The sequence below is a fragment of the Hyperolius riggenbachi genome, chromosome 8 (assembly GCF_040937935.1).
Source record: "Hyperolius riggenbachi isolate aHypRig1 chromosome 8, aHypRig1.pri, whole genome shotgun sequence".
In the NCBI taxonomy this organism is placed as follows: Eukaryota; Metazoa; Chordata; class Amphibia; order Anura; family Hyperoliidae; genus Hyperolius; species Hyperolius riggenbachi.
Window position 1 is genome coordinate 299,954,679 of NC_090653.1, and position 18,356 is coordinate 299,973,034.

General features: G+C 48.0%; 1 protein-coding gene across 2 annotated transcripts in view; it reads right to left on the bottom strand.

Moving 5' to 3' along the window:
* The window catches only part of PHF19 (PHD finger protein 19), a 100,314-nt gene that overhangs the window by 40,038 nt on the left and 41,920 nt on the right, over positions 1 to 18,356 (bottom strand). For both annotated transcript variants that reach the window (XM_068249237.1, XM_068249236.1), the window contains exons 6-8: positions 10,615 to 10,763; positions 7,713 to 7,808; positions 2,152 to 2,220 (exon numbers count right to left, since the gene is read on the bottom strand). In XM_068249237.1, coding sequence (XP_068105338.1) covers positions 2,152 to 2,220; positions 7,713 to 7,808; positions 10,615 to 10,763 — 314 coding nt within the window. The remainder of the gene's footprint in view (positions 1 to 2,151; positions 2,221 to 7,712; positions 7,809 to 10,614; positions 10,764 to 18,356) is intronic.

Below are 18,356 nucleotides of genomic sequence, written 5' to 3' on the forward strand. Positions count from 1 at the left end.
GCCCCCTCCTACACTGCACCCTGAGGCTGGAGCCTCTCACCTGGGCCCCGCCCCCCTCCTACACTGCACCCTGAGGATGGAGCCTGTCTCACCTTGGCCCCGCCCCCCTTCCTACATTGCATCCTGAGGATGGAGCCTCTCTCACCTTGGCCCCGCCCTGCTTCCCCCCTCCTACACTGCGCCGAGGCTGGAGCCTCTCTCGCCTTGGCCCTGCCCCCCTCCTACACTGCGCCCTGAGGATGGAGCCTCTCTCACCTTGGCCCCGCCCTGCTTCCCCCCTCCTACACTGCGCCGAGGCTGGAGCCTCTCTCGCCTTGGCCCTGCCCCCCCTCCTACACTGCGCCCTGAGGATGGAGCCTCTCTCACCTTGGCCCCGCCCTGCTTCCCCCCTCCTACACTGCGACGAGGCTGGAGCCTCTCTCGCCTTGGCCCTGCCCCCCCTCCTACACTGCGCCCTGAGGATGGAGCCTCTCACCTTGGCCCCGCCCTGCTCCCCCCCCTCCTACACTGCGCCGAGGCTGGAGCCTCTCTCGCCTTGGCCCTACCCTGCACCCTCTCCTACACTACGCCCTGAGGCTGGAGCCTCTCTCGCCTTTGCCTCGGCTCTGTCAGGCGCTCAACTCACTCCCTGGGCACCAGATTACCGATACTTACCACAAACGCCTGCTGATACCGGCACCCGCTTGACCTGATCTGACTGAAGGTTTCTTGCAAACGTTCCAGTCTTTGCAGTACGCTCCCGGCGGCAACAGCGAGAACGCGCATGGCCAGGGCAGGGCCGGGCCGAGGCATAGGCTGGAGAGGCTCCAGCCTCAGGGCGCAGTGTAAGAGGGGGCGCAGAATTCATTCAGCTGTCATTCTTAATTGTGTTTGAAGCAGAAAGAAAGAATAAAAGGGGATACATGTCAGTGACTGCAAGCCAGATAACTAGATATTAAGGTGTTGGGGAGGTTGTGGGCCCTGTGGTGCCTCTTAGTCTAATAGCAATCAGTGTGTGACGGCTGGGGTGGGAGGGATAGAGGGGCGCACTTTGGTGTCTCAGCCTTGGGTGCTGGAGGACCTTGTCCCGCCTCTGGGCCAGGGCCACGCAGACGTAGTGGTTTGAGATATTAAAGCCACAAAATTCGGAAGGCCCAGGCCTTGTAAGGTTTTTTGCCTTCCCCTGGAACTGGGATATGTGGAGGTTCAGGATGGGGTTTGTTTTTTTTTCTGGTTGAACGCGATGGACAGATATCTTTACAACCACACGACCTATGTAACTACTAGTCGACGTAAGCCGGTTTAAAAACGAGCTCTAGGTCATGTCAGTCATCGCCGCGCACACACGCCCGCTCGGCCCATCCTCGTCCTGTCCCAACGGCTGTCAGTGCGTACATGCGCAGTAGTGCAAAAGTACTGACACAGGGATATGGGATGCAGAGACACAGGCAAATTATATACACTACAGGTAGTCCCCGACTTACGGACGACTCGCCGATACGAACGGCATGGATTCTGTGTTTCCATGGGAACAAGTAAAAAAAAAAATTTCAAATTGGACTTGTTAAGTAGGGTTAGAAAAGACTTGTAGTTAAGAAAATCGATTTTAATAAATTCACACAAAAAAAATAAATAAATAAAAAAATAAATAAAAAAAAAAGGTTTTTAAACTTGTATAAGCAGGAAAAGAGGGCAGAGGTGACACAGAGGGGGACACTGGAGGCACAGAGGGGCACAGGAGGTACAGGGGAAAGAGACGGCACAGTGTTCAGACTTAAGAACAGGTTCAGGTTAAGAACAAACCTACAGTCCCTATCTCGTTCATTAACCGGGGACTACCTGTATATATAACTGACGAGTTTATTTTTGAGTTGTTCAATACAATATTTATCAACACTAAATGGTCAATGAGACGCCAAAAATTCTGGTTAGCATGCAAATTTCCTGTAAAATGTATGCAGCGCGACTCTTCCTGACGATTCTGATTGGCCATTCCCAAGCTGCATAACAGCCAGATTTATTGGCATCTGACGGACCCGGCTTAATCGTTATGCACGCCATCAATCATAGCGTAACTTTGGAGAGTTCTGATCGAATCATTAAAATCGCTTGAAAGATTGCGCTTTATAGGGCCACCTTAAGACGTTCACAGATTTTGGCAGAAGAGCTTACCATCGCAGAGGAAGCCGTTTGATGAATTCCACCCCATGATTGCAAACCGAACAAAAGAACATGAAAAACCTGAAAGATTAAGAGAACAAAAACAGTAAGAATGCCATTCCAGAATAATACCATACAGAAAAGGTATGTAAACACACACAGACACACTTTGTCCCTTTACAAAGATTGGGACACGGGCCCTTGGGGGCTTGTTCGGGGCTGACTGTTGTACAGACGCTTCGCTAGCCTACAGGCTAGTGACTCATTCTGTTGCCATGGAGGGGGGCGGAGAGATGATAGCACATCACATTACAGGGCAGCTTTGAGTAGGCAGGGTGAGCAGAGGGGGAACAATGGACTCAGCCGAGATGATCCAGCAGTAGGGGTCCCTTAAAGAGAACCCGAGGTGGGTTTGAAGAATGTTATCTGCATACAGAGGCTGGATCTGCCTATACAGCCCAGCCTCTGTTGCTATCCCAAACCCCCCTAAGGTCCCCCTGCACTCTGCAATCCCTCATAAATCACAGCCACGCTGCTGACAAACAGCTTGTCAGAGCTGGCTGTGTTTATCTCTATAGTGTCAGTCTGCTGCTCTCCCCGCCTCCTGCAGAACTCCAGTCCCCGCCTGCATCACTTCCCTCCCTGCTGATTGGAGGGAAAGGATGGGGGCAGGGACCGGAGCTATGCAGAAGGCGGGGGAGCAGCTGAGACTGACACTACAGATGTAAACACAGCCTCACAGCACGGCTGTGATTTATGAGGGATTGCAGAGTGCAGGGGGACCTTAGTGGGGTTTGGGATAGCAACAGAGGCTGGGCTGTATAGGCAGATCCAGCCTCTGTATGCAGATAACATTCTTTAAACACACCTCGGGTTCTCTTTAAAGGACAGATGCGAGGACAATAAAAGGGAAGGCCCGAGCAAGCGGAGGGGACACCGGCTGGAAACGGAGTTGCGGCGTGAAACACATCGGCTGCCGGGGGCTGTATTTTGCTTGGGCTTTCCCTTTAAAAAAGGAACCCAAGGGATATAGGGACGGGCATAATGTTTTCCTGTTAAACAATACCAGTTGCCTGGCTGTCCTGCTGATCCTCTGCCTCTAATACTTTTAGCCACTAACCCTGAACAAGCATGCAGCAGATCAGGTGCTGTGACTGAAGTCAGACTGGATTAGCTGCATGCTTGTTTCAGGTGTGTGATTCAGACACTACTGCAGCCAACAAGATCAGCAGGACTGCCAGGCAACTGGTGTTGTTTAACAGGAAACCCATTCCGTTCAAATCAGGTGTGCTTTAAAGTGGACCAGAGACTAAGCACCCTCATGTATTTTACCATATATATCAGTGGGAACATTAAAGAAAAACACCTACCCTGCTCTCTGCTTCATCCTTCACTGCTCAGCCTGCTTGTTATCAGCCCTGATAAAATCCCCCACTGAGCATTCAGTCTGGCTTTGCTGAGGGATCATTATAGCTGAGTCTGTCTTCTCTGATGTCTTTTCAAGCCCAAGCCTGCCCCCTTCTGGCTCTGCTATAATGACTCAGCTATAATGATTCCTGAGCAAAGCCAGACTGAATGCTCAGTGGAGGATTTTATCAGGGCTGGTAACAGGCAGGCTTAGCAGTGAAGGATGAAGCAGAGAGCCGGGTAGGTGTTTTCTCTAATGTTCCCACTGATATATATGGTAAAATACATGAGGGTAAATAACCAACCGAATAATTGTGGTTTTATAAAGGATGTGCTCCTCTGGTATAGTGAGCAGCACTCACTTGGGCCAGGACATTATCTGTATAGATTTTGAATGTTCTCCAAATGCCTGTGCAGGTTTCCTCTGGGTGCCTTGGGTTTCCTCTTATGTCCCAGAAATATACAGAGAAGTGAACTGGCTCCTTACACTATGATAGGAATATTGTACTATGTAGGATTAGACTGAGCTCCTCTGAGGACAGTCAGTGGCATGACTATGTACTCTGTAATGTGCTGCAGAATATGTCAGAGCTTTATAAATACATAATAATATGGTAGGACATTAGGCTATGACTATGGTAGGATTAGATTGTGAGCTCCTCTGAGGACAGTCAGTGACATGACTATGTACTCTGTAATGTGCTGCAGGAGATGTCAGTGCTATATAAATACATAATAATATGGTAGGACATTACACTATGACTATGGTGGGATTAGAGTGTGAGCTCCTCTGAGAACAGTCAGTGTGACATGAACAAGCCCAGGAATGACATTCTGGCACCATCCCTTCATCCTGGTGCTGGGAGCCGGAGGGCGGCCAGGTTTCTGGCTGGAAGGGGTTAATGTGCGGAATGTGCTGCTGTGGGAAAGGCGGGAAAGTCTCTGGACATCTCAGGAATGTACAGAATGTCATTCAGCTGAGGGAAGCATGCTGTACATGGAGAGCCATGGCTTCCAGTCACTGTACACAGGAGGCAGGCTGGAGGGGCGGTAGCCTGCCAAACAGCATCGACCAATCACGGGAGAGGAAACTGAGTGCTGCGGGAACATCTGCCAATCATAAGGACTGGCAGCTCTTCTAGCCCCGCCACCTTCCAGCAGTGCTCCCAGAGAGCCCAGACTGGCTGCTGCTTCCTATAATGAGCAGTTCTGCCACACATGGCAACCACACCAGCAGGGAGGGGGGTGGGGATACACAGAGGGGCTCCGCACACATAGCACCCACACCACTGGGGCCACTCCGAGGGGTTCCGCACCACACTGCTGCCTAAGAGGACCTGGAAGTGTCAAGTACATGGTGTAAATGACAAAAACAAAACAAAAAAAACAACGAAAAAAAAAAAAATAGGATAAATATTTTTAGACCTCAAAGTAGTGTTTGAATTTGTATCACTGTTTTTCCAATGTGTACAGCTAAATATGTATGTCAATATAATCCAATCAGTCATAAGTCTGACATTCTGCCATACACTATAGCAGTGACATCTTCTGCAGTACATTACAGAGTACATAGCCATGTCACTGACTGTCCTCAGATGAGCTCACACACTAATCCTACCATAGTTATAGCCTAATGTCCTACCATATTATAATTATGTATTTACAGTATATAGCACTGACATCTTCTGCAGCACATTACAGAGTACATAGTCATGTCACTGACTGTCCTCAGATGAGCCCACACTCTAATCCTACCATAGTGTAATGTCCTACCATATTATTATGTATTTATATAGCACTGACATCTTCTGAAGCACATTACAGAGTACATAGTCATGTCACTGACTGTCCTCAGAGGAGCTCACAATCTAATCCTACCATAGTCAGTCTAATGTCCTACTATATTATAATTCTGTATTTATATAGCACTGACATCTTCTGCAGCACATTACAGAGTACATAGACATGTCACTGACAAAAACTGTCCCACGCTGTCCTCCTGCGGTCTGTCGTTCAGCCTCAGTAATAGGCTCAGTTGCGTCAGTCTGGGTGTACTGTGCATGCGCAGGAGGTCCGCGCATATGCAAAAGACACGGGCTGTATGCCTTTTATCGAGGCTTATCGCGGCTGAACAACAGACCGCAGGAGGACAGCGTCGGACTCAGTTTTCATCAGTGACATGTCTATGTACTCTAATGTGCTGCAGAAGATGTCAGTGCTATATAAATACATAATAATATGGTAGGACATTACATTATGACTATGGTAGGATTAGATTGTGAGCTCCTCTGAGGACAGTCAGTGACATGACTATGTACTCTGTAAAGTGCTGCAGAAGAGGTCAGTGCTATATAAATACATAATATGCACAAGTCAGATTCTTGGCTAAGGCAGGGCCGAACGACCATCTTGGCCAAAGATTGTCTAGTTTGTGTAAAAATGAAGCCACGCCCCTTCTGACCACGTTGCCTAACAGGTGCAGATATTTGTTGCGCTTACTCTAGCATTTCAGTTGAACACAATAGCACTAACTTTAGGTGCCTTTACACTTATCCTTGCGATTTTACGCAGTTTCTTTGCACATTATTTCCAATTCTGTGATTATTTTTTTTTGCATTCCAATGTTTCCATGCATATCAATGAAGTTCATGGACTGTAATTTTGTTGTAATTACCAGTAACTTTTTTTTGCATATGGAATGTGAAGATTTGTATTTCCGCTGACTTGCATTGTATGAGAGAGGCCGTTTCCAGTAGTGCGGAATTCAGTACGAACCTGCGGCGTTTCCCTGCGGGCGAGTGGGGGTGGGGTAACGATGCCCATCTTCAGGGCAGGGCCTTGCTGTCCAGATTGCGCGCTGTGTGAATATAAAACGGCATGCTGCAGATTTCTGCAGCACGCAGCCAAACCCCTATAGCAATGAATAGCACAGCTTACCGACTTGGGCTGCGTCTTCGCAGCACAACAGGAGCCGCGGGCGAATCGGCCGCGGCTCCTAGTGGAAACCAGCCCTTATTTGCATGTCCATTCTGAAAATAAAGCATACATGGAGGCCGTATTTTTTTTCTGCACAAAATTTGACCACCACAGCGTCGTATGTGATGCCATCGAATCGCATTAGAGATTTGTAAACAGAGAATGCGTTAGAATTCTGTCTTGCATGAAGACGGCTTTTTCCATCTTTATGGATGAAGGGGGGGGGGGGGGGGAGCTACCACACCTGGTCCCATGGGCCAGAGGGACCCGCCAGGGGCCCCCCCCATCCATCTGATTAGCTTTGCATTGATGCTATGCTGGTAATGATCACCTCTATATGTGCATTGTATAGTGGCAATCCTTAAAGTGGATCAGAGGCGGGGTAGTGTTCTGCCACTTTACCTGCCTGCTAACAGCTCTCTGCACAGAGTGTGAACAGGCAGGAGATTGTGTAAATACAGGCGGTGTTTCCCACGCTGGGCGGGAAGCATGTGTGTGTGGTGGGGAGGAAGGGGCGTGGTGTTCTGCCACTTTACCTGCCTGCTAACAGCTCTCTGCACAGAGTGTGAACAGGCAGGAGATTGTGTAAATACAGGCGGCGTTTCCCACGCTGGGCGGGAAGCATGTGTGTGTGGTGGGGAGGAAGGGGCGTGGTGTTCTGCCACTTTACCTGCCTGCTAACAGCTCTCTGCACAGAGTGTGAACAGGCAGGAGATTGTGTAAATACAGGCGGCGTTTCCCACGCTGGGCGGGAAGCATGTGTGTGTGGTGGGGAGGAAGGGGCGTGGTGTTCTGCCACTTTCCCTGCCTGCTAACAGCTCTCTGCATGGAGTGTGAACAGGCGGGAGATTGTAAATACAGGCGTTTCCCACGCTGGGCGGAAAGCTTGTGTGTGGCGGGGAGGGGCGGGGTGTTCTGCCACTTTACCTGCCTGCTAACAGCTCTCTGCACAAAGTGTGAACAGGAAGGAGATTGTGTAAATACAGGCGGCGTTTCCCACGCTGGGCGGGAAGCATGTGTGTGGCGGGGAGGGGTAGTGTTCTGCCACTTTCCCTGCCTGCTAACAGCTCTCTGCATGGAGTGTGAACAGGAAGGAGATTGTGTAAATACAGGCAGCTTTTCCCACGCTGGGCGGGAAGCATTTGTGTGGCAGGGAGGAGAGGGGCGGGGTAGTGTTCTGCTTTTTTTACCTGTCGCCAAACAGCATTGGCTCATTCAGACACTGCATACAGGCTTCATGGAACCACTGCCGGCACCCATAACACTGGATCATCTTCAGGTACCACCTGGAGAAATGTAAATATTATTGTAAACCATACACTGATAATTGGGGATGGCCAACGGGATGCCAAGAATTCCAAATTCATACAGGATTATGCAAATTTATGCCACTTGAAAACCGACCAATCAAATTGCACTTAGGTGGGGATTCGCTTGGACCATTTTCAAGCTAAACTGATTTGCATGAACCTGCATCAAGTTTAGGATTATGGGCATCGCACTCGCCATCCCTACTGACGACATTTTCTCAAAAGAAACACCTGCTGCACCACGGTGAATCCAGTGGCTTTAATGGACATGGTCCCAGTGCTTTGATTTGCCCGATAGGCTGCCTGTCAAGTGACAGGCAGCCTAATAGGCTAATCAAAGTGCTGGGATCACGTCTATTAACGTCACTAGACCCGCCGGGGCTCAGGGCGGGTTCAGTGGAGTGGCCGTTAGAAGGAGCGAACTTAAGTTACCAGCACTCGCTAGCTGCACTACTGCAGCAAAGTGTGCGCTAAGCTCGCGCTCCTGTCATTTAGCAGCGCAGCTTGATCAATCAACCGTTATTCCAATTCATGCAGCTGTAATTTTTTTTTTTTACATTTTGCTAAAACAAAACAAAAAAAAACTGAAAATCTTTTCATGCATAATTTTAATTGTCAATATTTTCTAGTTACAGAGGGGTAAGGAAGGAGTAGGACAGGGCCGGGAACAAGGGTCAGGGAAGGGGAAGAAGAGGATGGAACCAGGAAGAGTACAGGGCGGAGAAGTAGGGGCAGGTAGGGGGAGAACGGGACCAGGAAGAGGAGGACGACAGGGCTAGCAAGAAGGTGTAGGAAAGGAGGGGCAGGAAAAGGGAGAACGGGGCAGGTAAGGGGAGGATGGGGAAGAAGGTGTAGGAAAGGAGGGGCAGAGAAGGGGAGGATGAGGCCTGGAAGAGAAAGGGAGGATAGGGCTAGGAAGGGGAGGATAGGCAGGGGCGTCTCACCCACCAGGCAAATATAAGCTGTTGCCTGGGGCGCCATGAGGTGGTGAGGCGCCATGAGGTTGTGAGGCGCATTCCCCCACCGCTGCTACTGTGACCATGTTTTTTTTTTTTAATATAATATCTCCCGACTCAGTCCCCGGTGCTCGGCACGCTACCATGTGCTCAGCAGTGCCTCCACCTCCACTTCTCCCCAGCCAATAGAGCAATCAATACTGCTCTTCTCTGCCAGGCTCCTTCTTTAAAGCCATGCCCCTTCTTCTCAGTAGCCACACAGGTAAAGTGTTTACCTCGTGTGGCCCAGCCTTTAACTCCGCCCCATGCCAGTCAAACCAGGAGCCAGCGGCCAGCCAGCTTATGCCCCCGACAGTCTGACCCCCCACCTGTGTCACTGGCTGCACACAGACACTGGAGCGAGACAGCCAGGGGACAGATGCAGTCACAGAGAGAAGAATGTGATGTGTCCGTGTTGGAGCCCCGCCCCCGCACAAGACAGCAACACAGCCCGGGAGAAGGGACGTTTCTGCTCCAGAGTAGTGATGGGAATTCCGGCTCTTTTCAGAGAATCGACTCTTCTGAATCGGCTCCCATTAAAGAGCCGGCTCTTACGGCTCTGAATCGGCTCTTCATTAAATATCACTAAACACCACTCAGAATCGGAGTAAAAGCCCTGCCCACGTCTCCATGACAACTCCAGACTGCTTCTCTGACTGGGGCAATCCTTCCTGCTACTGCTCTGCTCCGCCCCATACACTCCTACAAGCTGCAAGAGGAGGACTACATCTCCCAGCATGCCTCAGCGCCCTTTATCACAGAGCAAATCAGAGCTGTGTGGGGCGGCTGAGGCATCGGCTCTTTCAAAACTGAGAACCGGCTCTTGTCGTTCGCAGCAAAGAGCCGGCTTGTTCGCGAACGACCCATCACTACTCCAGAGATGATAAGCTGCATGCACAGGCAGAAGAGAAGGTATGCAGGCAGGCTGCTAAGAACACTTCCTGTCCTGTGTGCAGACTCCCAGTACTGTTATAGCTGCTAGAATGTGCCCTGCTCTTTTGATACTAGAGTTTTCTTTGAAAGCTGGTTAGGCTGTAGGCTGGTAAAGCTGTAAACCTGTGCTTTAGTGCGGTGCTGTCTCTCCCTCTCCCCTCTCTGTTCCTCTGCCCCCTCTTCCATCTTATGCTGTCTCTCCCTCTCCCCTCTGTTTCTCTGCACCCTCTTCCATCTTATGCTGTCTATCCCTCCCCCTCTCTGTTCCTCTACCCCCCTCTTACATCTTATGCTGCCTCTCCCTCTCTACTCTTTCCCTCTGCTCGGATTACGTTTATTTTCTGGTGAAACGCTTCCACATTACGATTATTTTCTGACAACGCTGCCCCGTTACGATTATTTTCTGGTGAAACACTGCTGCCCTATGATTAATTTCTGGTGAAATGCTGCTGCAATAAGTGTATTTTCTGGTGAAACACTGCCACATTACGATTATTTTCTGGTGAATTACGATTCTGAATTACGATAATTACTATTTTCTGATGAAACACTGCCGCATTATGATTATTTTCTGGTGAAACTATGCTGCATTATGATTATTTTCCTGGGGGGGTGGGGGGGGGGGCGCCACAGGTTTTCTCCCCTGGAGTGACAAAATGACTAGAGGCACCCCTGATAGGGCAGAAAAACTAAAGCGCACTAGTTATGCAGAAGCCATGATGATTGCAATTGTGTTGCAAAAGCGGAATCGCATTGCAAAATGCCGTTCATGGAAAACAGCAGAATAGGACTGTAGCGATCTGATGACCGGCGATGACAATAGGAGGACTATATGGATAGAATGTGGCACTCACTCTCCGGGTCCCCCGCAGTAACAGTAACACTGCTGCTGATTGGTTTTGTGCGGCGAGTCCCAGTCTAGCTCCTCCGGATTGTACGTCAGGAACATCTTCACTGCCTGCAGCGCCCGGGCCACAGCGCCTTTCTTCAGAGCGCCCCCTTTCTGCGGAGGACAGGAACATCAAAACCAACCCGAAATAGCTCATTCTATTCTCAGCAATCTGGAGAGAAATGTAGCCGAGGCCCAACTACAAGTGACAGCAAGCCAAGAAAACAGCATTTCTCCATATTTTCATTAGTGAACCAGAGGTGAAAATAAACTGGCGAATTTTTTTTTTTTACTTATCCTCCTAAAAAAAAAATATGACTATTTTTAGATATCCCATGGTCTATTTTTATATTTAAACATTTACAAAGTAGATTGAATGTTTTATTACCTCTTCTCAGTGGCAGCCTGTTAAGTGTCCCAGAGTTAAAATGTGACCTTTTTCTATCTCTCCCCTGCTCTCAGACGTTGCATTCTGCTATGAAACTTAGGGCAGTAATTTTGCTGATCAGTGATGCTTGTATGCCTGAGAATGAACTCTTTCAGGCAGCAAAAAAGATAAACAGTCTATCAATATGTTTTGCGTTTTACATACACGCATTTATCTCATGTCGGACGTCAGCTCGGGTACACTTTAAAAGGGACACTTAAGCCAGGAATAAATAAAAAAAACAAAATAACAAAAAAAAAAAAAAAACAGTTTTACTTTCCTGGAGCTTCCACCAGCCTCTGCAGCCGTCCCATGCCCTCGCAGTCACTCACAGAGCCTCCGGTCCCCACCGCCAGCTAGTTTTGTTGTTGCTGACAAGCCCCGACAAGCCTGGCCACGGGTAGTTTTCTTTGCGTTTCTGTTCACAATAGTGTCCTGGGCCTTTGCAGTACGCTATTGAGGACGGGAACATGAAGAAGGATATGTGTGACCAGGCCTGCGCAGGCGCTGAAAACCCTCCGACTCCCTGTCAGCGAAAATGAAAGTAGCTGGCGGCGGGAGACCGGAGGCTCTGAGTGACTGCGAGGGCACGGGATGGCTGCAGGGGGATGGTAGAAGCCCCAGGTGAGTAACACAGATTTTTTTATTCTTGGCTTAAGTGTCCCTTTAGGCTACTTGCACACCAAGACGTTGCGTTAGGTGCTACGTTAAGGTCGCATAACGTGCCCCTAACGCAAGGCCTGGTGCTCTTCGTTGTGGACGTCAGAGTGAGCCGCGTTGTGCAGCTCACTCTGGCGTCCGTGATGCGCACCCTTGGAAGCATGAGACATCACGTGGCCCCGCCGGCCAATCGCCGCACAGAGCGGCCGCACCAGGAAGTCACAACATGCAGTGAATATTAATTAGCCATGTGCCCGGCGGCTCTCCCCTCCTCCCCAACATGACTGAGCATGTGCAAACAGTCTAACGCGGCTTAAGCCGCTCCAACGCCGTAGCAATCTGCACTTTCACTACAACGTGCAGCGTTACATGTAACGCAACGTGGGCAGTGTGAACAGCCCACTTGTGTTACATTGCTGTGCGGTGGGGGAGCGTTACAGGCTGCACTAACGTGCGCCTGTAACGTCCCTGTGTGTAAGCAGCCTTAACCTTGCTAGCTGCGTGAGCACACCGATCGCCGCCACTCCGCACTCGATCGCCGCTATCCGCGCCCCCCCCCCCCCCCCCCCCGACCCTGGGCTCGCTACATGATTTAAAAAAAATAAAATATTATAAAGACTGCTGCGCTGCCCCCTGGCGGATTTTAATAGACCGCCACGAGGGTTAAAGCATACCTGAAGTGACATGATGAAATAAACAGATACATGTAGTGCTAGCCCTACTAAGAAACTGACTTATGTCTCTTTGTTTTCCAGTACAGCAAGTGTTAAAAAAAAAACAGCAACAAACAGAAAGACAAAAGTTGTCATCTACGTAAATGAGAGAGTTTGTGGAACAGCTTGCTGAATTCAGTTCCATTTCCTGAAACTAAACATTAGCTTACCTGGTAATGCTATTTTAGGTAACCCTCCAGGACAGGTATACATCGAGATCTGGCCCCTCCCAGGAAACATCCCACAGCCTCTCTATAAATTAAAATAAATTGTCAGGTGATCGGCAGTATGTAACCAAGAAAAATACAGAAAAACAGGTCTAGACTACCTGACCACCTAACCAACTATGATAGTGAAAAAAACCAATCACGAAGTATTACATATGATTTCAACACTTACATAGTCATGAAACAAATGACCATATATTACATTCATAATACTGTTTATATACATACTATTATACCCCAAAAAGGGTGGGTTACCCACCTGTCCTGGAGGGTTACCTAAAATAGCATTACCAGGTAAGCTAATGTTTAGTTTTTCCAGTAACCCTCCAGGACAGGTATACATCGAGATGATGAACAAGAAATAAAAACCATCACCAACTTAGGGTGGGCTGACCGCTTGTAAGACTTACTTCTGAAATCCTGGTCAAATGTAGATATACAATCTAGTTTGTAATGCCGCATAAACGTTTCCAAATTCTTCTACGTTGCTGCATTACACCTCTCCAGAGGAGAAGCACCAGTTCTGAATCTAAAATGTTCCATAAGAATTTGACTAACACTCAGCAAAATGTCTCTCCTCTTTATCCTTGGATGGATTTGGATAGAAACTTGGTAAAACTATCTATTGAGTGCTATAGAAAATGTCTCCAATTTTGAGAATAAACTCTGAACTGTTCCTAAACACCCATAACTCCTAAGTATTAATTCCTCAGTAACTAGGCTATCAACTTCACCTTGTCTATGCCTGGTACTGTCTGACTGTCATCCTGGATACGGAAATATTTTCCAAAACTAGAAGTAGACGGTTCAGGGGTGGAAATGGAAATGCTAGTTTGAAATCCCAAATCTGAGACCACTGCTGACAGATTGTCCCCGATGTTTAGGAAGCAAAAAATGTTGACATTTGGTATTCTTTCTGTTGCAAATAAATCTGTGGCTGGGTTTCCCCAGACTTTTACTCCACAATATTCCGGGTCTCTAGTGACAGACTAAAAAGTTTCTGTGACCTCATTCCCCCTGGCCGACTTACGTATGCTACAACAGTGGAGTTGTCAGTCCTCAACTGTACATCCTTTCATGATACCATGTGTTGAGTTGCCACCAGGGCTAACTTCACCACCATTACTTCCCTGAAATTTGAAGAGTGATTTTTCAATTGTTGCTGCCAAGACCCAAACACTTGACTGTGAGACACCCAGCCTGATAGGCTTGCATCCGTTAGTATCGCCTCCGTAGGGAATTGCCAAAAGCATTCCATGTGAAACCGACTGGGGAATTGTCAACCATATTTGGTCCTCTGTCACCCTGTTTGGAACCGATATAATTTGGTCCAGGGAATAAACTGACCAGGGGCGGCGCTACACTGGGGCTTGCCGGGGCTGAAGCCCCAGCTGACAAACTGTAAGCCTCCCCCAAAGCCCCCCCAGAGCTGAGTGTACTTTAAAAAAAAAAAAAAAAACTTTCCCTCATGCTGCTGCTGCTTAAATGTTCTGCCCTCATCAGTGTCGTTGTTAAGCTCAATTTATTTGTAGCACGTGCCGGTATCAGCCCCATTGTGCCCCGAACGGGCTTTTCCACTGTACAAAATAGTCCCGATCGCTGCATATTTACACTAGCTGACTCAAAGGCGTAAGGATACAGGATTTTGCAGCTGCAGGGCGGAAGGATACAGTTTCAGCTGACAGCGAGCGCGGAGGTTTGAAAAGCTTTTAATAGGAAGGAAGAATTGAAGAGAGGAGGAGGAGAAGCAGAAGGCTCAGGCTGGAGGAATGTCTGATGCTGTAGTCAGAAATCAGCGGTGTCTGTGAGTGTTTCTCCCCCACGACTTCACTCACACCACCAGTGGACAGAAGGGCAGATCCTGGATGTCTGATAGCTGACACCAGGGAGAGAAGCAGGCACGGAGGGATTACTAGTGACTAGTGTGAGTCTATGACGTCTAGGGGAGAAGCAGCAGCAGGATAGACACTGTGAAAGCAAGCATGGATTCTGGGCATACATTAGAATAGATGACAGATCACCAAGTGAATTTCTCTTAGCATGCAGGGAACTTGGTTACTCTGCTGTGCAGGGAAGGGAGTCACACATCCTCACCATACACTGAAAATAATGCACTTTACCTGACTGCTTAATAGCTAACCTGTTGCCTATTATATGAATGATATGGTGCAAAATCATTTTGTGGTTTACAGGGTGCCTAATTGCTATATGGGAAACGTCTACTTTCAAGTGGTATGTGTCACTAATTGCTGTGTGCTCTGCTACCTTTCTACTTCCTACTATCATACTTCCTACTATCCATCTGCTACCTTACTACTGTGCAGAGGGATACGCTGCCTAACTGCCATGCAGGGGTATAAATGGGGGATACATGCAGTCCTATTGCTATGTGACGGATGCCTAATTACTGTACTATGTGGGACATATGCAGATGTATTACTATGTGGTAGATGTAGTGCCTAGCTGCTAAATGGGGGATTTGCTGCCTAAAAATTGCTATGTGTGAGATATTTTGGCTGTTATGTGGGAAGATTCTATAGGAGACTTCGGAGCTAATCTACTTTAGGGGACCCAGCAGGAAATCTAGCTAACGTGATTGGGTGGACGGCATGCTCTTGAACTTATAGGTTTCAGATAGGTTGTAATAAACTACACCCACGTTGTTCAGCCAATCACAATGCTCTGTGCGGTAAAGGGTGCTGTGATTGGAGAGCTGTTCCCTATGAGGTTTCCTGCGGGGTCCCCTAAAGTAGACTAGCTCTGAGACTTCTAGCCTTATTCTTTTTTTATTATGGTGACATATAACCTGTCATTGCCATGCCCACAAACACCACAGCATGTCACACGGTTTCCTTTTATTGGTGCCCAGAAGTGCCCCGAATCTTTTGGGATGCTGGCAACGCACCTGCCCCTTATTCTCCCCTGTGGTGGGGCTGCTGCCACCGCTAACACACCTCAGATCAGTAGATAGGAATCAGCCAGACCAGCGCATAGCAGCCGCACGGTGGACTTTATATGCTGGACGTGACCGATGATGTCACTTCCTGCATTTGATTTCACCGCGTGGCTGCAATGCGCTGTTCTGGCTGACTCCTATCTCCTGCTCGCTGCCGATCTGAGGTGTGTTAGCGTCAGCAGCAGCACCACCACAGGGGAGAATGAGGGTGGGGGGTATATTTAAGCAGCGATGCAACAGCAGTAGATGGCTTCTTCCTCCTCCACACTCCCCAGACGGACCCAGGACCATGGGAGCCACATACTTCTCTCGCTGCCACTCAAGTACCAGCTGCTCTGGGGTCCTGGGCTGAAGGATGGGGTCAGTGCTAGAGGGAGGAATGAGATGTGCTGCTGGGGTTACAGAGGGACAGGTGTGTGATGTACTGGGGGAGGGGGGTGGCTGGAGTGTGATGTTTTTGGGGGGACTGGAGGGGACAGGTGTGTGATGTGCTGGAGGGGACAGTGAAGTGAGGTGCTGGATGGGACTGGGGTGTGATGTGCTGGAGGGGACTGGGGTGTGATTTTCTGGGAGTACAGGGGTTTTGTGCTGGAGGGGACATGGGTGTCGTGCTTGGGAGACAGGGGTGTCATGACACCCCTGTCTCCCCAGCTCACAATACCCCCTGTCCTCCCAGCATGACACCCCTGTCCCTCGATTTCCTCAGCATACATTTACTGGTGAAAAGCTGTCTGTCATAATGTGCATTTACTGGTGAAAAGCTGTCTCTTATGTGCATTTACTGGTGAAACGCTGTCTCTCATTACATGCATTTACTGGTGAAATGCTGTCTGGGGAAACGCTGTCCCTCCTTACATGCATTTACTGGTGAAAGGCTGTCTGTCATTACGTGCATTTACTGGAAAAACCCTGTCTGTCATTACGTGCATTTGCTGGGGAAACGCTGTCTGTCATTATGTGCATTTACTTTATATTTTTTTAATGCAACTACATTAGCTGGTACAAATACATTACAGTTAGCCCCTCCCACATGATGTCATGACTACGCCCACATGGTCGCCGCGGCAAATTCCCCCCATGAGCCCCGCCTGCCATCCATTGTGCCCCTCTTGAGCCCCCCCAAAAATCTGAAGCTGGAGCCGCCACTGAAACTGACTTGTCCCATCTTTTAAGAATCCAACACTGCAGGTATGTTTTAAAGAGTCTCTGTACCAAAAATTGCAACGTTTTTTCTACCATCCTACAATTTCCTAAAGCTATTCTAATGTGCTCTGCCTTACTGCAGTACTTTATACTCGCACTGTCTCGGTAATAAATCAATGTATCTTTCCCCTGTCAGACTTGTCCACCTGTGTCTGGAAGGCTGCCAACTCTTCTGTGCTGGTCTGTTTATGCACACCCCTCCAGGCCCCTCTATGCACACTCCAGTGTGTGTTTTATTTACATAAGCCAGCAGCATCTCTGCTATCTTATCAGTGATAGAAGAGAGCTGGATACAAATCCTCCTCTGTTAGGCTGTGAAAGTAGCTGGCTGACACATACTGAGGAATTACAAACACAGGCACAGGCAGAGCTGTCTGCAGGAAGCCTGTAATGTTCAGTGCATGAGAGAAGCAGGGGACAGAAGGTAAACACACACAAGTGATCTTTTGAGATTCAAAAGGAAAGCTGTATACAGCCTGATTGTGTATGGATGTATTTTCTATGTGTGGACATACTGTACATCAATCTACTTCCTGTTTTAGTGGCCATTTTGTTTGTTTACAAACAAACTTTTTTAAAACTGTTTTTGACTACTTTTAATGCGGCGGGGAGCGGCGAAATTGTGACAGAGGGTAATAGGAGATGTCCCCTAACGCACTGGTATGTTTACTTTTGTGCGATTTTAACAATACAGATCCTCTTTAAGGTACACTGGACTGCTGAAGTAATGGAAAGCAACAGACCCAAAAGTTTCATTGTATCCCTGATTGATAGCATTTGTAATGTCCTGAAATTTTCTACCAGCTGCATTACTTTCAATATCTTTTGCTCTGGTAGAAATCCATTTTGCTCCAAAGAGCTTATCAGAAAAAAACCTAAGAACTGTATGCTTTGAGTGGATTCTAGCTGTGACTTTTCCAGAATTATCCATCCGGCCTCAGAAAACTGAGAAATCTCTGGGATTTCATCTCGACCGTGACATGCCAATAGGCGTCCTCAAGAAAACGATTCGCTGCCAGAAGTGTTCTGAGAGAAAAGAGATTCTATCCTGAACTTCTGGTATTTTATAAAATTGGTTCAAAGGTTTGAGATTCAGGATAAGCTGATACTTTACTGACAACTTATTTTAGATATGCTACTCCATCCCCGGTCTTCATATATAAATGTTTCTCCGGAGATATTAGATAAAACTGCTGCTCTTGCTGTCAATCTTATAGATTCAGATGTGCTGTATCAATAATGAAATTAATCGCTTAAAACATAACAGTAAAAAAATTCTCTCTTCACTGGAACCAATTTTGATATGACGCTCAACCTGATGCATCCATAAATCCAGGGTGCGGCCAACACAAGTGTTAGCCGCAACCAGATGAAAATTTGCACAAATAGGTTTTTTTTTTTTTGTTTTTTTTTTTTTTTTTTTTAAATAGAACAGATTTCAAAGGGTCACACACATGACTTAAAAGTTCAGTGCAGAGAAACCTGGACGTATGCGAGGTGGAGAAAAAGTTATGTTGTGTT